Below are 23,967 nucleotides of genomic sequence, written 5' to 3'. Positions count from 1 at the left end.
TGAGACACAAATTCTCAGAAACACACTGAACCCAGTCATGACCAAAGGCCAGACTTGGGGATTGATGCCAAAGAGCTTCTAGAGCGATTTGAGAAGGAACCTTTTGGGTTGGCGGTGCCTTTGGCGAGCAGAGAGGAGGGGTATCTGCTGAGGTATTCTGCTGCAATGGCTTCCTGCCAGGTGGGCTGGTATGACAGAAAAGCATCTCCTGGGCATGGTCATTTTCTTACCATGAGGCTCCACACACCCACACAGCTTCGAGGAAGCCAGGCTTTTGTGCTTAGCTGTGTTTTCCTAGTGTACCAGCAGTAGCTTTTTGGTGATGGCTCATTCCTGTCCAGAACATTCCTGCAGCTTCTGCACTTCCCTACATGTAAAGGACTTACCAATATTAAGTGGTTTTTGTACAAGACTGCACTGATAGGTCTCCTGAATGGGGTCAGGATAGCAGAATAAGTGCTCTCAAGGAAGGAAAACCAAGACTGTCCTGGAGGAGGAAAAGATAAAGGAATACAGCAATCACAGCATGATCATTTTTCTAAATTTAAAGTTTATTGTTACATTTTAAATAGTCCAAGTATGGCACCAGAAATTAAAATTGTACCAAAGGGTCTACAATGGAAAGTAGGCCACCTTCCCACCCCTGTGTCTAGTGGTTTGCTTTGAAGCCAATTCATATCAGCTCACTGAAGCCAATTTTTGTGTGCCTATTGTTAAACCACTGTTTGCTTGAAATTGCCCAAGATGGAGATAGTTAAACCACAGATATAATTTAACTCTACAAGCAGAAGTTTTTTTAAATCTCCAGAGAGCTAGTTTATCAAGCTAGTACCTCTGTCCTAGCCTCCAGTTTCCCTCCTGGTCAGCAACTAGTGTTACTCATTTCTTTTGTATCCTCCTAGAAATAATCTCTGCACATTACACATGCACACCTTTTAAAATTACAAACTATATTACAAAGTTATTTATTACACATCATTCTGTGTCTCACTTTTTTCACTTATCATATCTTGGGGGCTGTTTCGTATTGGTACATAGCAATCTGCCTCAATCTTTTCAACAGATGCTTAGTGCTCTACTGTATGGGCGTGCCTAACTGTATTTAACCAATGGCTTATAAATAGATATTTAAGCTGTTTAAATAGTTTGCCTCAGCGCATAAGGACACAATAAAATTATACCCACTTCTTGTGCACACAATGTTAATTTTAACTTGATAGGTACTTATCAAGTTTCCACTCTATCAAAGGTATTGAACATTGGATAGTAAAACATAGATTCTCTTCTTAAGTTTCCTCAAATTCTTTGACAAAGACCCATGAACTGAGATGGAGCCTCAAGCTAACTCCAACTTCTTCATTTTATGTCTAAAGAAGCATCTTAATCGTGTGCACACATACACACGAACCATAATAAAAAGCAGAATGTGATAAATGCTGTAACAAAGTTGTAAATAAAGTTTGGGAGCTCATGGAAAATTAGCTCTGAATGAAGGATTCGCAGAAGTTTTGTTCTAACTTTTGGTCACTTGGGTTAAATGCTGGAAGTGCTCTCTTAATGAACTTGACATTGTTTTGCCCAGCACATCCTTGCCAGTCTCATGATCCAGAGACCAGAGCTGATGCTCAGAACAAGTTAGTGGCCCAGAATGAACTTTTTGTGAAATGCAGTCGCTGGCAGTTTCCTAATAAAATTCCAGTAGTTAAATTCTCAGCCACCAAAGACTGCTCTTTATTCAGTGTTCTCTCTCATCATTTCTGAAATACAGTTCACCAATTGAGTCTGTGCATGGATGACAGAAAAAAATTGTGTAAATATTTTCTCATGTCTAAAGTCTACATGTATTTAATAACCTACCATATGCAAGGCACAAAAGCATAGTCTTGGTCAATACTTACTATCTTACCATTAACTAAGCAAAATGTCAGTAATATTTATGTTATCTGGTTTGTCAAAATTGAGGCATTCCACTTATACAAGTATTTTTGTTAATATAGAGCTATCATACATCAGGAGGATTAGAATGGGACAAGGGGGTGCCAGTGACTCAGGCACAGCTGAGGCATTGGTAGGAGAGGAAGTGCCAGCCTGCCCCTCCTACAAGCTACAGGCACCACCCTCACTCAATGCAATTCTGTTTAAACCATCTTGACCAGGACCAGATACCCCCACAGAACCCAGTTCAGTGGGGAAAGGGAAAGCAGCTCAGAACAAGGAAATTCAAAGTGCAAGTCCCAAGGGAGTTCCAACCTCTATGCTATGGACGCTCCTCTCGTCAAACTACTTGGGGATCCACCCTGCAGAGCTTCAGTCAGGTTGCCCAGGGTCAGGCAGGGACAGAGACTCACACTGGTCTCCACCACAGAACTGCCCAGGTGTCCCAGGACCAACCAACCAAAGGGCCGGATCCAACAACATCAGAGCAAACTACAAAGAGCTTCACAAATAGTAGATTCAAAGATTATTTTTAGCATATTCATTTTTGTTTTGTTTTCCTTTCTATTCATTTTTTCTTTTTTATTCTCTTATTTTTATTTTTCCTTTTAGTCTATTTTTTTCTCCTCTATACTTTTTTTATTTTTAATTTAAATTTTTCTTTTCCATTTCCCCCCCCTTTTTCTTTTCCTATTCCATATTTTATTTTATTAACTATTATTACTTTTTAAAATAATCATTCCATTTATTTTTTTCTTTCTTTTATATTTTATACTTATCTTATTTCTTGTCTCTTCGTTTTCTTCATATTCTCTTTATTTCTTTTTTTTTTTCTCCTCTAATTCTTTTGGTCTCCTGTCTTTTAGTATTGTGTGTGTGTGTGTGTGTTTTGTTTGTTTGTTTTCATCTTTTATGTTGTGGTTCTTGTTTTAATGTTGTGGTTCTTGTTTTAATGTTGTTTTGTTTACTTTTGTGTAGTTTTCAGTTTGGTCTGGTTTAGCCTTGTTTTGTTCTGTCAACACCTGTAGAACAGTTGGCACAACTTGGGCAGGGTTTGGGACTCGCAGTCAGCAAGCCTGAGAGCTAAGCCCACGCATGAATGAGACAACAGCAATCAAGACCCAGATTTAGGAGAGCCCACATAACCCACACAAGGGACATTCCTAGAGCACCCAGCTCAGAAGATCAAGGAAGCTAAATGACTGGGGCCCACAAGAAGGCTATGCCACCAAGACTGGGGGGCACAGCAGTTTTATTCAATACACAGAAACAAAACACAAAGAAACAGCAAAAATGGGGAAACAAAAAAACAGCTCTAAATAAAAGAACAGGAGGAATCTCCACAAAAAGAGTGAAATGAAATGGAGGCAAGCAATTTATTAAATAAAAAGTTCAAAGTAATGGTTATAAAGATGCCCAAACAGCTTAGTGAGAACTACAAGAAACTTAATGAGAACTACAGGAAACTTAATGAGAACACATTCAGCATAAAAAAGAACAAAGAAACCATGAATAAGAACCAAACAGAAATAAAGAATGACATATTTGAAATAAAAAGTATCCTAGAAGGAATGAAAATTACAAGAAGCTGAGGATTCAATCCGTGAATTAGAACACAATGTACAAAAAATCACTCAATTAGAGCAGCCTAAAGAAAAAATACTTAGAAAACATGAGGACAGTTTAAGGCAACTGTGGGACATGAAATGGAGCAACATCTACATATAAGGGTATCAGAAGAAGAAAGTGAGCAAGGGATAGGGAACCTGATTGAAGAAATGTTGACAGAAAATTTCCCTAACCTGGTGAAGGAAAATGTCACACAAGTTGAGGAAACACAGGGAGTTCCAATCAAATTGAACACAAAGAGACCCAGAGCAAGACACATCATAATTAAAATGGTAAACATTGAAAACAAAGACTGAATTTTAAGAGCAGCAAGAGAGAGATGGGCAGTTATCTACAAGGGAGCTCCCATAAGGCTGTCGGGAGCTGTCAACAGAAACACCGCAGACCAGAAGGGAATGGCATGAAGTATGCAAAGTAATGAAAAGCAAGGATCTGAAAGACTACGCTATTCAGCAAGATTATCATTCACAATTGAAGGTGAAATAAAGAACTTCCCAGACCACAAAAGGCTAAAGGAGTTTATCACCACCAAACCAGAATTTCAAGAAATGCTAAAGTACCTATTGTAAGAAAAAGAAGAAATATATAGAGAACATAGGCATAGAGAATAAAAATGGCAACAAAAATTACCTGTCAATAATAATCTTAAATGTAAATGGACTAAATGCTCCCATCAAAAGACATAGGGTAGCTGATTAGATAAGACAACATGACCCATATATATGCTGTCTACAAGAGACACATCTCAGAACAAAATACACAGGATGAAAATGAAGGATGGAAAAATATTTTCCATGAAAATGGAAACAAAAAAAGCTGGGGTAGCAATACTCATATCTGACAAAATAGACTTCAAAATAAAAGCTATAAGAAGAGACAAAGAAGGTCACTAAATAATACTAAAGAGATTGATGCCACAAGAGGATATAACCCTGGTAAACAAATATGCATCCAATATCGGAGCACTGAAATATATTTTAAAAATAGAGGACTTACAGGGAGAAATAAAAAGCAATACAGTCATAATAGGAAACTTTAACACCCCCACTGACTTCACTGGATAGAACTCCCAGACAAAAAATCAACAAGGAAACAATGACCTTAAATGACACAATAAATCAAATGGATTTAATTGATATTTATGGAACATTTCATCCCAAAGGTATAGAATATACATTCTTCTCAAGTGCACATGGAATATTCTCAAATATAGGCCACACATTGGACATAAAATAAGTCTCTATAAGTTCAAGAAGATTGAAATCATGTCAAGCATCTTCTCAGATCACAATGCCATGAAACTAGAAAGCGACTACTATAGAAACACTCAAAAACATTCAAACACATGGAAGCTAAATCGCATGTTATTGAGCAATGAATGGGTTACCAATGAGATCAAAGAAGAAATAAAAAACTTCCTGGAAACAAACGAAAATGAACGCAAAACAACCCAAAATCTATGGGACACAGAAAAAGCAGTCCTGAGAGGGAAGTTCATAGCACTACAGGCCTACGTCAAAAAACAAGAAAAAGCTCAAATAAGCAATGTAACCCTATGACTAAAAGAATTAGAAAGCAAACAACAAGAAAAGCCCAGAGGAAGTAGAAGGAAGGGAATAATAAATATCAGAGTGGAAATAAATGACATAGAGATTAAAAAAAATACTAAAGATCAATTAAGCCAAGAGCTGGTTCTTTGAAAGGGAAAACAATATTGATGAACTGCTAGCTGGACTCATCAAGAAACAAAGAGGACATAATGAATAAAATCAGAAACGAAAGAGGGGAAGTAACAACTCACACCCCAGAAATATAAAGGAGTGTAAGAAAATATAATAAACAGCTATATGCCAACAAAATGGACAACTTGGGAGAAATGGACAAATTTCGGATAACACAATCCCAAAACTCAATCAGGAAGAATCAGAAAACCTGAAGAGGCCGATAACAACTACTGCAATTGAAGCAGTAATGAAAAAATTCCCAGCAAACAAAAGTCCTGGACCAGATGGCTTCACAGGAGAATTTTACCAAATATTCAAAGAAGAACAAACACCGATTCTCAAACTTTTCCAAAAACTTCGAGCCCTGGCCGGTGTGGCTGTCGTTGGGTTGTTGTCTGCACACCAAGAGGTGGTGGGTTTCATTCCTGATCAGGGCAGGTCCCCAGATTGTGGGCTTGACCCCTGGTCCGGCTGGGGCATGTATAGGAGGTAACTGATCGATGTTTCTCTTTCTCCTCACCCCCTTTCTTCCCCTCTAAAATCATTTTTTAAAAACTTTTTAAAAATTCAAGAGGAGGGAATACTTCCAAGACCTTTCTATGAGGCCAGCATTATCCTAATTTCAAAGACACTACAAAGAAAGAAAATTACAGGCCAATATCCCTGAAGAACATAGATGTTAAAATCCTAAGCCAAATATTAGCAAATTGGATCCAGTATTACATTTAAAAGATCATACACCATGACCAAATGAGATTTATTCAGAGGATGAAAGGATGTTACAATATTCACTTATCAATAAATGTGATACATCACATAAAGAAAATGAAGGATAAAAATCCCATGATCATATCAATAGATCAGAAAAAGCATTTGACAAAATCCAGCACCCATTTTTGATGAAAAATCTCACCAAAGTGGAAATAGAGGAATCATACCTCAACATAATAGAGGCCATATATGACCAACCTACAGCCAATATCATACTCAATGGGCAAAAATTAAAATCATTTCCATTAGAAAAAGGAACAAGACAGGGATGTCCACTTTCACCACTCTTATTCAACATAGTACTGGAAGTCCCTGCCACAGCCATCAGATGGGAAGAAAATAAAAAAGGTATCCAAATTGGAAAGCTGTCATTATCTGCAGATAACATCATATTGTACATAGGAAGCCCTAAAGACTCCACCAAAATACTATGAGATTTAATAAATGAATTCGACAATGTAGCAGGATACAAAATTAACACCCAGAAATTGATGGCATTTTTATACACCAATAATAAGCTCTCAGAATGAAAAACCAACAACAACCCCATTTAACATTTCAACAAAAAAATTAAGATACTTAAGAATAAACTTAACCAAGGAGGTAAAAGACCTATACTTGGAAAACTACAGTATATTGGAAAAAGAAATAGAGAAAGATACAACCAAGTGGAAGCATATATTGTGTTCATGGATTGGAAGAATTAACATCATTAAAATGTCCGTACTACCCAAAGCAATCTATAGATTCAATGCAATCTCTATTAAAATATGAATGGCATATTTCACAGAGCTAGAACAAATACTCTAAAAATTATATGGAGCCAGAAAAGACCCCAAATAACCACAGCAAACTTGGGATAAAAGAACAAAGTTAGACGATTCACAATACCAGATATCAAACTATACTACAAAGCCATTGTAATCAAAACAGCCTGGTACTGGCACAAGAACAGGCATATAGATCAGTGGAATAGAACAGAGAACTCAGAAATTAACTCACACCAATGTGGTCAATTAATATTTGACAAAGATGGCTGGAGCATACAGTGGAGTAAAGACAGTCTCTTCAATAAATGCTGCTGGGAAAATTAGATAGGTACATGCAAAAAAAAATGTAACTAGACCACCAACTTACACCTTACACAAGAATAAACTCAAAATGAATAAATGACTTAAAAGTAAGTCACAAATTCATAAAAATCCCAGAAGTAAACATAGGCAGTAAAACTCAAACATCTCACATAAAGGAATATTCACTGATACATCTCCTAGGGTAAGAGAAATAAAGGGAAAAAAATAGGACTACACCAAAATAAAAAGCTTCTGCACAGCAAAAGAAATCATCACTAAAATGAAAAGGGAACCCATAGTATGGGAGAGCATATTCACCAATGATACATCTGAAAAGGGTTTAATTTCCAAATATGTAAATATATTTAGACTATATATAAAGAACTCATATATATAAATATATAAACAACTCATGCAACAAAAAAATAAGAGAAACAATCTAATTAAAAAATGGGCAAAGGGCCTGAATAGACACTTCTCCAAAGAGGGCATACAAATGACCAATAGGCTCATGAAAAAATGCTCAAAGTCACTAATCATCAGAGAGATGCATACTAAAACCACAACAAGGTATCACTTCACACATGTCAGAATGGCTACCATCAACAAATCAACAAATGACACATGCTGGCGAGGATGTGGAGAAAGGGGAACCCTAATACACTGATAGTGGAAATGCAGACTGGTGCAGCCACTATGGAAAACAATATGGAGTTTGCTCAAAAAATTAAAAATGGAACTACCATTTGACCCAGTGATCCCACTCTCAGGAATATATCCTAAAAAACCCAAAAGACCAATCAGAAAGAACTTATGAACTCCGATGTTCATAGCAGCACAATTTATAATAGCTAAGATCTGGAAACAGCCCAAGTGCCCATCAGTAGATGAGTGGATGAAAAAGCTGTGGTACATTTACACCAAGGAATACTATACAGCTGAGAAAAAGAAGGATCTCTTACCCTTTGAGACAGCATGGATGGAACTGGGGAGTATTACGCTAAGTGAAATAAGCCAATCAGAGAAAGACAATTACCACATGATCTCACTCATATGCGGAATATAATAAATAAAATAAACTGATAAACAAAATAGATCCACAGACACAGAAACATTGAACGGACTGAGGGATTTCAGAGGGAAAGCAAGGGTGGGAGAGTGGGTGGGGAGAGATTAAGCAAAGAACTTATATGCATATATGCATAACCCATGGACACAGACAATAGTGTGGTGAAGGCTTGGGGAGGAGAGTGGGTGTGGGGGGGAACGGGTCAATGGGGAAAAAAGGGGACATCTGTAATATTTTGAACAATAGAAAAAAACAAACCAGGATTAGAATGCATGCAAATACTTAATTCTAAAGCTATGTGTAAACTAACATGAAAATTGATAACTTAGTAGGAATTTCTGGACTTGGCTCTCCCATGAGTCCACTGTTACAAGTCCCAAATGTTCAAAGCTTCCTTGCTCTAAGTGTGGTTCTCAGAGCAGAGGCACCTGGAGGCTAATTAGAAATGCAGCCTCAGCCCCAACTCCAGACCTACTAAATCAGAATCTGCATTTTAATAAGATCCCCAATTAATTTATATGCACATTAAAGTTTGAAAAACACTGTCCTAAAAGAATAGAAATTGTCTTAAAAGATCTGCAGTTGAAAGATAGTTACATTAACCAGCTTTAAATTAAATTACACTTTCCCAATTACACTAGGCTTGACAGATTAAAATAATTTTCCCCTAATGTTTCTCATCCTCAATATTCATTTGAAATAGAGTGGCTCTCCCTCCATTTGGGTGTACCCAGTCTTCCTCTGCCTTAGTCCCGCTCTTCCTTTTGGCACCCACTCCCAAGCACTGGCCAAAAGAACTATATCTTCCTGGTCCTGCTGGGTACAATTAAGGTGTTTCTTGGCACAACCTTCTCTTGATGGCTAGCCAGGACTTGAATGCATCTGACCCAGTGGCATTATCACTTTAAGTTTTCCCTCCTGTTCTTTCACTAATATCAAACCTACCGGCTTTTTCTCCCACAGTCTCTGGAGCAGTCTCTCTATGACTTCCAGTGACAGCTAGGAAACAGTAAACCAAACTGTCCCAGGGGTAGGGGATCATGGCCTTCTAGTGCCTACTCTTTTCTTCCCCAACACATGCACTTTGCAATGATTTTCTGGGGTTATAGCATCATCGTTATTATCTTTGCCAATCCCCTAATGGCAAAGAGAGAAAGAGGAGAGTGTTTTTCAAGTGAAAAACTCTAATATTTAAAGGTACAGAGGATGGAAGAAGCTTTTTGTCTTTGAGGAATTGAAACACTAGTATGGCTGATTGGGAGTGAGAATTGTCATATCGTGAGAAACAGATGAACTAGCCAAAGGTTTAGGAGTGATTCCCAGACTGTAGGTGATTAAGAATCACCTGAGGAACTTGTTAAAACACAAATTTTCCAGATTCCCCCTTGAGATTCAGTGCCTCTAGGGCTGGCGTGCCCATGAACTTTCCACAAACACTCTAGGTGATTCTGTGACTCACAGACCACCCTTGGAGAACCACTGGTCCAGACCAGCTGTTCTAAACACTGGCTACACATTGGAATTATCTTGGGAGCTTTAAAAAAATGATGATGCCTAAAGCCCTCCCTCTGAGGTTCTAATATAATTAATCTAATGTACAGCCAGGGAAGCTGGATATTTAAGATCCCCAAATGGCTCTAATATGCAGTCAAATTTGAAAACGGTGGCCTATGGCCTGGAGTACTCTTCAAGGGGCAGGACTCGGTGGAACATCTTTAAAAATGGAGACACTAATAAAAGGGAGTGGTGATTTAGAAAGGAGGAATGAAGGGATGGAAATTTCTAAAGACAAACCTTGCTTTCTTTACAATTTAATCATCTATTCAACAAACATTTGCTAGTCTGGGGGCCAAGTAACCCTCTTCGTGCCTCAAGTCTCAGGCTCCATCTTATAAGCCAAAGCTAGGGAATCAGAACCTGGGACACTGTTCTCTGCCCTGAAGCTTCAAATCTCCAGCCTCAGTGGCTTCTGAGATACCATCATTCTTCCCAGAGAAGAAAACTCAGGGGGCCAGATATTCCAGACCTTTGTGCAAATTATAACACTGCTTCACTCTCCATGAATAAACATGAGAGATAATATGTGGAGGAAAAAAACATGTATTATGTGTTTTTGAAACCTCCCAAGATTATGCAGCTTTAATGGCTGAATGATTTTGAAAGGAAAACTTGTAAATTGAGCTGCACCTGAACTCATAATAAAATGCCATCAAATTAATTGAAGCTTCAGGGCCCCTATGCCCCCCCTTTGCCCCCATCCAGCCAGCCACCACCCCACCCCAGGCCTTCATACACTATTGTCTGTGTCCATGAGTTAGGCATATATGCATATAAGTTCTTCAGTTAATCTCTTACTGTCCTCCCTACCACCCTCCCCTCTGAGATCTGTCAATCTGTTCCATGTATCCACGCCTCTGGACCTATTTTGTCTGTCAGTTTATTTTGTTCATTAGATTCCACATATAAGTGAGATCATGAGATATTTGTTTCTCTGACTGGATCATTTCATTCAGCATAATACTCTCCAGGGCCCTTAAAGTTGCCTCAAAAGGTAAGAGATCCTTCTTTTTTACAGCCTCATAGTATTTCATTGTGTAAATGTACCATAGCTTTTTTACCCACTCATCTACTGATGGGCACTTGGACTGTTTCCAAATCTTAGCTATTGTAAATAATGCTCCTATGAACATAGGGGTGCATATATTCTTTCTATTTGGTGTTTTGGGATTCTTAAGATATGTTCCCAAAAGTAAGATCACTGAGTCAAATGACAGTTCAATTTTTAATTTTTTTAGGGAACTCCATACTGTTTTCCACAGTGGCTGCTGCAGTCTGAATTCCTACCAGCAGTGTACTAGGGTTCCTTTTTCTCCATATCCTCACCAGAAGTTATTGTTTCTTGATTTATTGATGGTAGCCATTCTGGCAGGTGTGAGGTGATACCTCATTGTTGTTTAAATTTGCATCTCTCTGATGATTAGTGACACTGAGCATTTTTTCACGTATCTATTGGCTGTCTCTATGTCCTCTTTGAAGAAGTGTCTATTCATTATTTTGAAGAGGATTTTCCATCCTATTCCAGACCACTTAAAATTTTTCTACTGTGGCAGGCCCTGAATATTTATGGTATTTATTGCTACCCTTGAGAATACATGTGTGCTACCAAGACCTCCAATGCACTTGCCACTTCTTGCTCATCTGATCTATGACTCACTTGATGACACTGATATAGTGGACTGAGATATTAATAAAGACTAGTTCCATTTAGACTATATTGTTACAGCTAATGGAAAAGTTAATCTAAGTTGAAGCAAAACTGTAAATATATACTGGTGTCTATCTCAAGTACATGTGAACTGTTCTGATGCTTTTTTTTCTGATAGGGATGGCCAGCTCAACAGCTGAATATCATACACTTGAGGCTCTGCTCAGCAAAGATACCACATTGAGTACAGTCACTACAACTGGGACTCCTACTTGGTTGAGTTTGATTATTCATTGTTTCCTCTAGGATCCACCTGGTTTTTGTGAGAGCTGGACTGGTGCATTGAAAGTAGATTTGATGGGAACCACCATCACTGCATCTTTAGGTCTTTAAATGTGGTACTCATACCTGCCATTTCCTCCAGGTGCATTTTTTAAAATTTTGCTATCTTGGCTGGGGGTGGGGTGTGGGTGGTTTCACCTTTAGGCTTTTTCCACTATGATAGCTCTTATTTTATAGGCAAGAAACCAATATGGGGGTCCTGCCAACTACCAAGTATGTCCTTTCAAGTATACATTTGTGGACCAGAGAAATGTTCATGGGGGGAATCCATGGACCCAGTGTATCTACTATGAGCTGGACTTAGACTACAACTCCAGATCTCCATGTTTCAGTGTCTACTTGGACAGTGAACCCAAAAGGCCTCAAAATGCTTGAGTAATCCCCTTTCCCCAGTGTGCAGTTACCTGAGTAAATTGCCATAGGTCCCTTTGGGAAAATACTGAGAAAGTCATGATCATATATTCTTTCTATACTGTTGAAGGGTCTTTCCTGGTGGGGATCTGACTCCTCTTTCAGGCAAGAGAGTCTGGATCTAAGAGCTGGCCCAGGTCTGGAAACTGGGCAATGGATTGGAATAGCTGTCCTTAGCCTCTCTCATTATCCATTCTTAATTTATTTTTATTGTAAAGATTGAGTAATACTTTTGTTGGCTGCCCACCTATCTTGCCCCTAAGAACTCGGTGTTTTCTTTAACCATAGCCTTCTGAAGATCATGTCCCTCTCTGGCTGCCACTCTGAACTTGCTGCTCAATAATTGTGCCCAATTTGTTAACTGGTGGTTAAACACTGCCACCTGGCTTCTGTTATGTAGCAATCTTGTTACCTCCATGGCTATTGGGTAGCTCAGTTCTATAATGTCATTTCCTACTGTCAGCCTGTCATTTCCTACTGTCAGCTCTCACTTCCCAACCCAACTTCCAAATCAATAGCTAGGGTTAAGTCATGACATAACCTGGCCGTGGAAATGTTGAGTACGTTAATAAAGAAAAGAGACTAAGGGGGTGCACTCACCCATAACACAAGATTTAACATTCTAGTTAGGTCCTCGAGAGGTAGATGGTGATAACTGCTGTTTGATGGGTTTTGGAAGCTTGGTGAAAACAATGGCTTGCACTAAGTGAACTAGAAATGTCAGAACTCTTGCAGCAGATGATGAGAAAAGGGATCAAAAAATTCCTGGAACAGGGCATGCTAGAATGAAAATACAACAAAAGGCTAAAAATCCACTGGTGGCTATGCTCCACTGATGGGCTCAGAATATTTGAAAACAATAAAGATTGTGCTTAATGAGAGGGTCACCAGTATCATGAGCAGCTCAGTAGTGCCCTTTTCACAGTCTGAGTAGCTTTCTAATAGTATTTTTCTTGACTAAATACAATAAGAGAACTTTTGGTTAAAAAAAGTAAATAAAAAAAATTAAAGAGTGAATAATATGGAAAAGCATAATGTTAGGGAGAAAAAACACTAACATTTCATCACCCTGAGAAAATATTATTAACATTTTAGTGATCATTCTTTCATGGACTTCTCTGTATATTTGTATATACCCATGTATAATTTTACATTAGTTGAATTTCATCTCTCCTATCAGAAGTATAGAGACCTTTCTTTTAAAAACAATCTTATTTGCCCCTCCTTCCCCTCCTCTACACAATCCTTCAACTGCCATTCTCTACATCCAAATCAATGTTAACAATGTGCTGTTTATTTATTCATAACTTTTCTCCTGCTTTTAACATATATAGTTTTCCTTGTTCTTTCTAATTTATTTATTTTTCAAAAGTGAGATAATGTTTCATAGAGTTTTCACTTGCTTCTTGCTTCTCTCCCTTAATACATCATTTAAGTCTCCCCCAAGTTAACTATTATAAATCTATCTCATTCTTTATAATGGCTAGAAAACATTCTAGAATGTGGAGGCACTACCAATATTCTGTTACTGATAAGCATTCATACGGCTTCTGGCTATTGTTACTATGAATAATCCTGTAATAATACCCTTCAATGTATACCATTAAGCACTGGTTGAATAGTCTATGCTAAAACTGTACCAGGGATTGACATAAAATTTCCTATCTTATTGTTCCTGAGAGCCACTCTTTCCCTCTTTTGATAATCAAGCCTCCAAAAGCTTATTTCCAGAATTTAAAATCTGTTAATCAGACTTTCCAAAATAAAACCATCTTCTACCCTGCTGTCAAAGTTATTCTTATAAATCACAAATCAAATGATGTAACTCTACAATTATTAATAATATGCTATAGGTGTTTACTGCCTTCTAGGAACTGAGCCTTTTTATACATTGTATCATTAAATCCTTATTTAACCCTGTGAGGTAAATACTCTCCTCCTTATGCAGATGAAAAACTTTTTCAAACTTACAAAGGACTTTCTCAAAGTCAATCAGCTAAAACATGACAGAGCTAGGAGTTGAAGTCAGACATTTCTGATGTCAAAGCCTTGACTTTTATCTATTAGTCTCAATAAAAGTAAAGAATCCTAAAAAAACAAACAAACAAACAAACAAAAAAAACAGAATATCTGGTATAGGTCAACAGTTGTCACAAAAAACAAAAAGGAAAGGCTTTCTTTTCCTGCTTGGTTTTTAACTGAAAATAGAATAATACAATATTACTCTGGATTGAAGAAAGTTGTCTACTAACCTATATGTTCACATAAAAGACACTGATGAAGCACATCTGAGAAATGTTGATAATAGTGGGGAAAGGATGAGATTTTGGAGGCCCTGCAAACAGACCATATAGGAGTCACTTTCTCTCCAGTGTCCATGTGGGCTCTACCAAGAAGGTTTGTGAATTTCAGCTCACCACAGTGTCAGGTGGTATTGTTTTCACCTTGATGAACTTTTGCTTGTTAGATTTCTTAGTCATTTTTCCCCATACTCACCTGTTGTGGCTGCCATGTGGGAAAATTGGAGCCCTTTTTGAAAACCAGCTCACCCTCTATTTTATCATCTAGTGTCTTGATGGAAGATGTGGAAGATCTTATCCGCCAGCAGACTTCCAATGACACCATCAGCCCCCGGGCCTCCTCCTCATACTATGAAAATTATCACTCTTTAAATGAAGTAAGCCATCACATTTCTCTCCAAAATTACTACTTTCATTTAACCAGCATTTTTACTTAAATGATGGAAAATTATTAAAGTATCATAATTGGTGGAAGAAGGTAAAGAAATACTGCAATTAGGTTGATCATACAGTAGTAACTCATCCTTTTGTAGATATCTTCCCTGGGAAGACTGCATCGTATTTGGTTAACTGCCTCTAAGCAAGCTTTTTGTCCACAGCTAAGAGTATCTCTGCCTGCTAGGAGTAACACTACATGCTAAAGAATAGCAGGAAATAAAAAATAGGACCTTTTTATTGAAACTGCCACACACAAAATTAAAAGTCTACTGTATTAGTCTACCATAACAAAGTACCATAGACTGGGTAGATTAAACAACAGAACTTTATTCTCTCACAGTTCTGGAGTCTAGAAGTCAATGATGAAGGTATCAGTAAGGTTAGTTTCTCCTGAGGTGTCTGTCCTTGACTGCTCGCTATGTCCTTACCTGGCCTTTTCTCTGTGTGCGCACATCTCTGGTGCGTCTGTATGTCTCAATCTTTACTTCTTATGAGAACACCAGTTAGGTTGCATTAGGACCCTCTCTAACAGCCTCATTTTAACTTAATTACCTCTTTAAAGGCCATATCTTCAAATATAATCACATTCTAAGGTACTGGAAGTATGGGCTTCAACATATGAATTTGGGAGAAACACAATTTCATTAATAACAGTGACATTCCAGAAAATGTCTTGGACTTTTCCTCCCTTCCACCCCCAATCCTTTCTAGGAGGTTCATGGGAACCATAGTGATCTTGCTCTCAGAAAATTCCTCCAAGTCCTTTTTTCCTTTCAGCACTGACCTCTCTGTCAGTCCTCACCACAAGGTGGGCAGGAGGTATTCTTTTTCCATTGACTCTCGCTGGGAAATCTTAAGTAATCCACTACAGGGAGAAAAACAAATGGTCAAACAAATACCGTTCAAAACAAATAGCAAAAGAAGAGAGTTATTTAAAGGATGTTATCTTCATGACCTCAGACTAAATTGTGAAATAAATAGAGTCTTTTATAAAGCTGCCTTCATCAACACAGCCTCCCCTGTTGGAAGAACTCTACTGAACCATATGGGAATACAAAATAGTTGTATGTAGTTGTTCTCTCAGATGTAGTCATTTCTTAGAAGATTAACACAGTAAACAGAGGCCCACTGAGGAAATCCCTGATGGCTGAATCTCCAACACCTCAGACATTGACAACACTGGTATATGGCAACAGGTATACCTCCCAGAAGTATCTTAATTCCTAGCACAGAACAACCACCCACACGTACCACTCGCCCTAATTATGCTACTCTAAGAGGATCCAAGTGTAAATGGTGCTCAAGCCCCTATCATCTAGGATTGCTATTTGAAATTACATCTAGAAATTTTTCAAGAAGGCCAATGCTTGGTTATTCCCATTTCAGAAGGCATAAACATTTAATTATGGCCCCTGAGAAGTTGGTATACATTCAAACATGATCAAGTTCCATCACTCAACACTTGCTTTGAAGTGGATTTGTCCTTCCACTATAATTTTGACAGAATCACAAATACCACTGGACTTCCATCTAGGAGACAGGTCCAGAATCAAACTCCTTCACAGGTCCAGAATCAAACTCCTTCACAGGTTAGAAGAGAATTTTCTTTCCTCCAGATTGTTTACACATTTGCCTCTCATCATTTCATAGATCTTGTTGTGAATGCACAGATCTCTAATGGGAAATAATGGCATTACCATTTATCCTGTGGAGAAACAGTGCCCAGGGCTTTCTTAGGTTACTCTTGATAAGTGAATTTTTTAAAAAGTTCCATATAAAAGTGAACTCATGAATGAATGGTAAGAGGATTTCATATACTAAGGCAGGGATTCGATGTGATAAGCCTTTAAAAAAACTCTTAGGAGGCATGCTTTCAAGATGATCTTTTCCTACTTTGTCATAAGTTTCTCAGTACTTTTCTACTCTTTCTCTAAACCGTGATAATTTTCAAAACTTTAAGTGTATTGCTTTTGTTCTAAACAGCAGAAGAAAAACCTGTCCCAAGTATTTTAGTCTCATTCTTTCTACATACAGAGGTTTTAGAGAACTCTCCTTCCCTTGAAGAAGTTGTCTGCTTCCTTTGGTCAGGGAAATGCTTTGAAGTTGATCTATGACTGACTGCTTATGCCCATTTTGTTAGATCTATTTCTGGATAGGTGTTATAACTGAGCAGTATCTTGACATGGCTGAAAAAATCCACATTGTATCTTCATCTGAGAAGAGTCCACTTTATGTTTTAAAGGTATGTCATAGGGAGAGTCACTGATCTTTTGACTCCAGAGGATATGTTAATTCTCCAGTGGTGCTCATTATAATTTGGATTTTTTTTCTTTGAGTTCTGGAAATATTTGTATTACAAATGTTCCTCCACTTTAATATTCAGCTATTTAGGGTTGATTTTTTTTTTTCCCCCTTTACAATTGCAGTATTGGTCTATGAGTAGAAACCCCAATTTTAGAATCAACTTTGTCTCTTTTATGTGACAAAGATAAGCCAGGTAACTTTCCTGAGCTTCAAGGCCTACTGTCATCAAATGAAGGGTGAGGGGTGTGGTCTGGTTTATTTTTCAAGTCCACCACCACCACCACCTCTGACTGTCTTACTTAGGAAGAAGAAAAAAAGAGAGAGAGAGAACCTGTTATTGGACAAACACTGACACTGGCGCAGTTTTTGGAATCAAAGAAAGAGCTGAATAGCCAAACCCAGGGAAGGATAAGAACCAGGAAAATTCTGGGGCCCCAACAATGGGACTGCTCCAGGCACAACCCCTTTGGTTGTTTATTGTCAGTTGAATAAATTGGCCTTAGTAAAGGTGAATAAATATGGCCACAGGAAGAATTTTGGGGAGCCATAAAACCATACTAATTCTTGCCTCATAATTTCTAATTCTGTATTTCTGTTTTTTACCACTCTCCCCACCCCCCAAAATATACTTTTTTTAAATTAAAAAGAAGTTCTGAAAAAATTTTAATCATTTGAAAAATATCTTTTACTAGTATTTAATTTACACAGTTTCCCAACATTATCTAAATTGTGATAGATGAGCCTCTTTGGTCATTCAAAAATAAGATTTTGAGTCAGGATTTCTGGGTTTTAATCTGTTCTAAAGAAGCTTTCAGTGCAGACTCAAGACAGACATGAAACATTGGGTCTTCTTGGCACCTGAGTTGGTCAGATTGGGTCCTTGCAATCATGGCATACCTATCCATGACATTTGCTTTCAGCCATGTTGTGTGTACTCATTGGAACTTGTGTTTCTGGGACCTAGATGTACATGTTGGAAAGTCATGCTTCCTGCATGCTTTAGTCCTACTCTTACTCAGCCAAGGATGCACATGCACATAACGACATAATGTGAGCCTCTGGGGTTCCTCCAGCTTTCCAGTGTCGGGACCGGTACCAGCAGAGCTTGCTTAGCACAGACAGAAGATAACTAATTCAGACAACTCAAGGTTTTTATTAAATTGAATAGATTAAATCAGCCAGGCAGTTCTCTTCTTTGTACAATTTAACCCTTTACGGTCAGTGCATGTGACTTTCTCACTTGCTTTCTCATTGAATATCACTCTCTCCAAGTTAGTTAAGAAAAATCCTCCTTGGGTGGTGCAGATGGCAATCTAAAAATCTAACTTTCTCTTTTCTTGTTTTGGAATTTCAACCCCACATATTTGTTTATTTTACAACACTCTTCTTCCTTCTCTCTAGACTCTAAAATTAAGTTAACTAATTTTTAAAAGCAAATGGAGCATGATTCATTTTGTTTGGAGGTATTTTTAAGAATTCTTCTGAAAATGTCAAAGACTATCACCAAGGAAAGAAAGGTTGGGAAAAGTTTCTTTTTCCAGTGACTTGACAGCTTGCACTAGCCCCTCATATTATGAATCAAAACAATAGATCTGACCCCAGATCTATTGGTGGTAAGTTTGTGTGAAGTTAGATGTGTGCTTCTTTTTTTGTGAAATGGGGAAATAGTCTACACAAAAAAAGTGTGCACCTTGGAAAAATGGTGAGGGAGTCCAAGTTTATTTTTGACACTGGCTCCCCTATCCCAAGCTTTTCTCTGTTCCATACCTCCCACAAAAAGCTGCCTACCCAACACATACCCATTTACCTCTAGTGAAGTGTGAAGAAAGTGCCTGAAGCACTAGTTCTCTGGTCTCTACTTCTACATTTCCACTAGTTATAGCTAGTTAAATGTTGGAGAATAAAAGAGCTTTAAATCAATAGACCTGTCTTCAAACCTTAATTCTGACTCTCACCAGCTATGTGATCTCAGTAATTTTATCTTCACGTTTAATCTTACCAGCTTTTAGTTTTCCTTCAGAATTCTCAAAGCAATTCAGAGAATAATGCATATGTCAGAGATTTGTTAAAAGAATTAAATATAAGCCCCAAAGAAATGGAAGTTATTATCCTGAGGCTTCTTGTCATTGTTTTTGGTTTTCTTTGGGCAGGTTTCTGAAAAGCAACAAGCAGCTAAAAGTGCTATTTGGATTGACTGTGGAATCCATGCCAGAGAATGGATCTCTCCTGCTTTCTGCTTGTGGTTCATAGCCTATGTAAGTACAGTATTCATATTCTCTTAAACCATAGTTTCTCAATGTGTGGCCTAAGACCACCTGTGTCAAAATCAGTTGGACGTTTTACTAAATGCATTTTCTCAGGTCATATCCTAGAATTCTTGACATAAAATTTTTGGAGGTGAGGCATAGAAGTCTAAAATTTTCACAAGCTTCCCAGGTTACTTTTATGCATATTATATTTGAGAGCCATAACTTCAAGCATTTATGCCACCCTAAAGACTGTAGGCCTTTTCCTTCCTACATTTTTAGCTAGGGCTAAACACTAGAAAATAATTAAGAAGTAGTATGCAATTATAATGTTTTACAAATAGAAAAACTGAAGCAGTGATCTAAATTGAGTTTCAGTTAATTTCTTTTTCTTTTGATATGAATTATCCAGACATTTTTTGCCATATTCTGCCCTTGGAAATTGAATATGAAGTACATTATGCAGATCATATTTTTTCATATATCATAATAGGAAATTTTGTCCCTGAAGAAGGCCTTGGCGTACAAAAATCCATATATAAGACAAAGAGTATGTCATACAAGTAAAAATTATAATGACTATAAACCTCTTTAATAAATGAAAACAGTAAAAATTATGGTTCACATTCCATAAAATGGTCACACATGTCTCCTACACTGACTTATACAAAAAGCCATTGCTACCACAATAATAACTTTAAAATGTGTTCTTCTGATAATGGTTATTATTGTCTCCATATTTACATATACACAGTAACACAAAATAGAAGAGTTAGGAAATTAAGAGATTACTACTTAGAATGATCTGTCTTAACAAATGAGGTGCATTGCAAATAAAAACATCTCTACCTCTTCTGGTAGAAATATTGTCAAATACATCTCTACCTACCTTTATTTGACTTACATCTTTTTCTCCCCCATGTATGGGAGAGGAGGCATCCTTGCACCCACTGAAAAGTTCCCAACCACCACTGGTACCGCCTTGACCAAATGAAAATAGTTCCCAACTGACCAGACCCTTAACACAGCCCAGTCATTTGATGATCTGGAATCTTCTCCACACTGGGTAGTTTTATTCATTTTAGGTAGTGAATGAGGCAGCAGTTGGTGGAGAGAGAAAGGTGCAAAGCAAGAGAGAGAACATTTATTTTTTACTGCATAACTGAACCTGGATAGGGCCAGAAAAAATTTCAACTCATATTGACTCTAATTCTTATTGGTAAACTTGTCCTTAATTGCTTGTCCTTCCCAAATTTATAACTCTTTCCTCCTATTATTGCATGCTATCCCTTACCCCACCCACTTGATGAATCTTTGTAAGATTAAATTATTTATTCACAAATATTTATAAAATGCCTATGAGGTTCGAGACCCTGCAGATACAATGGAAAACAAGATACAGTTGAAGAACCTTACAGTCAAGTATTTTGCCCCAACAATGTAAGTCTAATTTTAGTAGCCGATGCCAACATAAGCTCTTTTTAATGGACATTTAAGCTCCATCCTTGCCTACCTCATCTGACTTTCATAATGATTCAAACAACTGTAGGAAGAAAAAGAAAATATTTAGCTTTAAAAATTTTATAGGGGTGAATTCTATATTTAAAAAGTAAAGCACTCAGCCCTGGCTGGTGTTGCTCAGTGGTTAGAGCATTGGCTGGAACATAAAAGAATCATGGTTCCTATTCCTGGTCAAGGGCACATATCTGGGTTGCAGCTTCCATCCCCACTCGAATGCCAGAGGCAACCAATTGATGTGTCTCTCTCACATCCATGTTTCTCTCTCTCTCCCTTACCTCCCTTCCACTCTCTCTCTAAAAAATAACCAATGGAGGAGGGAAGATGGGGGCACTGTGAGAAGCAGCAGAGCGCCCCTGCTCCCAGCCATGGACTTGATTTACTACTAAAATACTATGTAACCAGCTTGGAAACACCAGAGAAATACACCTGAGTGGACATATTTCGAGTAGGGAGCACTGAAGAAACATCACGGAGTCTGGTAAGAGAGGGGAGGCGTAGAAAGGGGGAGTCCCCCCTGAAGCCTGTGTTGGGCTCTGAGCTCTGAGGCTTGGAGGCTGCAAAGCTCCCTCCCCTCAGGAGTGCAGACCAGCCCCCAAAAGCGAGGATCTCACACCCAGGGCAGAGGAGAGGGGAAGGAGTGTCCCGTGCAGAGGGCAGAGGGACCTAGGGGAGCAGTGTGACTGCAAGGAGGGGACGGTGCCTTCCTAGTGAAACAAAGCTTCTAATGGTGGCCACAACTGGTGTCTTATGCTCCGGGTGCTGACCATAGGAAAGACTGTTCCAAAGTGTGTGGCACCCGAGTAGAAAGGGACCAGAAATCAGGACTGAGCAGCCACACACAGGGACCCTCCTGTAAGGCATTGTGTTGAGCCCCAGGAAACATTTAATCTGTGTGGTGCAGCAAAGGGGAAGAGCCCTCCCACCCTGAGCTCCCTGTGGGGAGAGTCTGGGATTTTTGACCAGCCCTGAGGGGTGCCATTGGTGAAACACGTAGAGCCACCCCAGCTTTACTGAGATCAGTGGTGCAGGGGAGCTGCGTGGAGCTGACTTTGGTTCCCTCCTGCTGGGTACCTTGGCACAGGGGTGACAGGACTTTGCAGGGCGGACTCTCTGCTTGCTTGTTGCTTTGTGCATTTTTGAGTTTTGATTGCTAAACTGGCCTCCACCTTCCAAGCTTGCATTGGGAAGACAGATCAATGGAAGCTGGGATTTGGGTCTGCATAGTAGAGCGTTTGAGGGGGAACCTGGTGCGACCAGCCAACCAGATCCGGAAAAGGAGGAGCTGAGCACGCCTACCTCTCCTGCAGGCTGAGAACACCACCCCCAACAGGAAAGGGGCTGGTTCAGCTCACTGAAGCCCCAGATATCCCCCGCAGGGCACAGTCCTGAGGGAGAAGGGAGAATAGTTCACAGGAGGACATTATAAGAATAAGACTATAAGGGACTACTGTTTGGGAACTGGAGGAAAAGCTGAAAACCTCTGCTGGGGGCTGGGCAGGCAAAGTGCTCACTGGACTATTCTTTAATCGAACCCACTGAGCCCACACTCCTGAAACTGCCCATACACAAAAGGCAACAGATTTAAGTCAATCTGAAAATGCAGCAGGCCAGTACATGGGGAACTAGAATCAGAGGACAGGGTAGAGACTGAGGATCTGGCTGTTGAGCAGAGACTAACTCCCTCACAATGAGTTCTTGACAGCGAAACCTCTAAGTAAGGGGAGTGATACCCTGAGCTACACTAGCCATCTTGCACCCTAAAGACTCTACAGAAGACACTGGAGTAAGACCAGGCAACTACAAGGTTGCAAAATAGCTGACAAGTGGAGGTGGTCCACAGAGAGCCTCAGATCAACCAACAACCTAAGGACACCAGAGCCAAACCTAGACGGCTCCTCACATTGGCTGATACACAAGTACCTCCCAGGAGAGCTGAAATCAGCACACAAAACAGTGAGCCTCAGACAACATAAGCTGCCCAGATGAAACTCACCTGATTGAATTTCTTTTTTCTTTTTCTTTTTTTTTTTTTTTTTTTTTCCCTTAGGAAAAAAAGAAAGGAAAAATTTTTTTTTCTTTTTAAATTTTATGTTATTTTTAATTTTTAAAATTTTTAATTAATTTTTTAAAAGAATTTTGTTTTACTTAGCTTGTTTTTTGTGTCTTGTTTTGTTTATTTGCTTTGTTTTGTTTTATCTTTGCTTCTACTATCAAGATTTTCCTGATATTCTCTACTTAATTGCTGAGACTTTATCATTATAACCAATAAGTTTACTGCTTTTCTCTATAGTGTCCCCATATCTCTTATTCGACTCCCTCTGTGCCCTGGCTCTATCTCTCTCTCCTCTTGATCCACTGGCATACTTTATTTTTTTTCTTTTCTTTCTTTCTTTTCTTTTTCTCCCTTCTATATTCTTGTCTTTTTGTTTGATTGTTAGTTTCTGTTTTTCTCTTTATTGTATTTTTATTTTTTCATTTTCAACTATTATCCTATTCCTATTCTGTCCCTTAATTTTATGCTACCCCTTCTTTCAGAATTTTTCTCTACCCCTTTTGTCTCCCAGTAACTTCTCTATTTTTTACATTTTAGTTTAGTTTATTATTATTATTTTTTAATTTTAGTCACTATTAACAATAATATACATTTCTCTCTCTAGCTTTATTTTTCTTTTTCTCTTTATTCTTTTACCTTTCTTTTTTTTTCTCTAGAATTTGTGTTCTCCCTTCTCTCCCAGTTCTATTTTCACTTGGGTTGTTTTCATTGTGATTGTCAAGATATTTTGTAAAATACCCCTTGTTTCCTGGAAATTTAGTTGTGTATTGTCTTGCCTTGGCAGCACCCATACAACAGCTCATATGATGTGGTTGGAGCTGAGACAAACAGTTAGCCAAATTGAGAGGAGAGTCCCCCCAAGGACTAGTCAACAACAACCTAGACCCAATCACAACAGGAGAGCTCAAAGAACCCACAAAAGGGACACCCACAAAAGGGGCATGCA

At 38.5% G+C, this 23,967-nt stretch overlaps 1 protein-coding gene across 1 annotated transcript in view; it reads left to right on the top strand.

Annotated features, from left to right (window-relative positions):
* Window positions 1–11,938: 11,938 nt before the first annotated feature.
* CPB2 (carboxypeptidase B2) overlaps window positions 11,939–23,967 on the top strand; it is a gene marked incomplete at both ends in the record, with an annotated part of 30,827 nt that continues 18,798 nt past the window's right edge. The window contains 4 exon segments of the mRNA XM_081127743.1: window positions 11,939–11,961; window positions 14,728–14,836; window positions 17,038–17,139; window positions 19,352–19,456. Of these exon segments, the coding sequence (XP_080983869.1) occupies window positions 11,939–11,961; window positions 14,728–14,836; window positions 17,038–17,139; window positions 19,352–19,456 (339 nt within the window).

The sequence above is a fragment of the Miniopterus schreibersii genome (genome assembly GCF_964146895.1).
Source record: "Miniopterus schreibersii genome assembly, chromosome: 2".
Taxonomy (NCBI): domain Eukaryota; kingdom Metazoa; phylum Chordata; class Mammalia; order Chiroptera; family Miniopteridae; genus Miniopterus; species Miniopterus schreibersii.
Note: the sequence above shows the minus strand (reverse complement) of the source record. Positions and strands in the feature narration are given on the sequence as shown.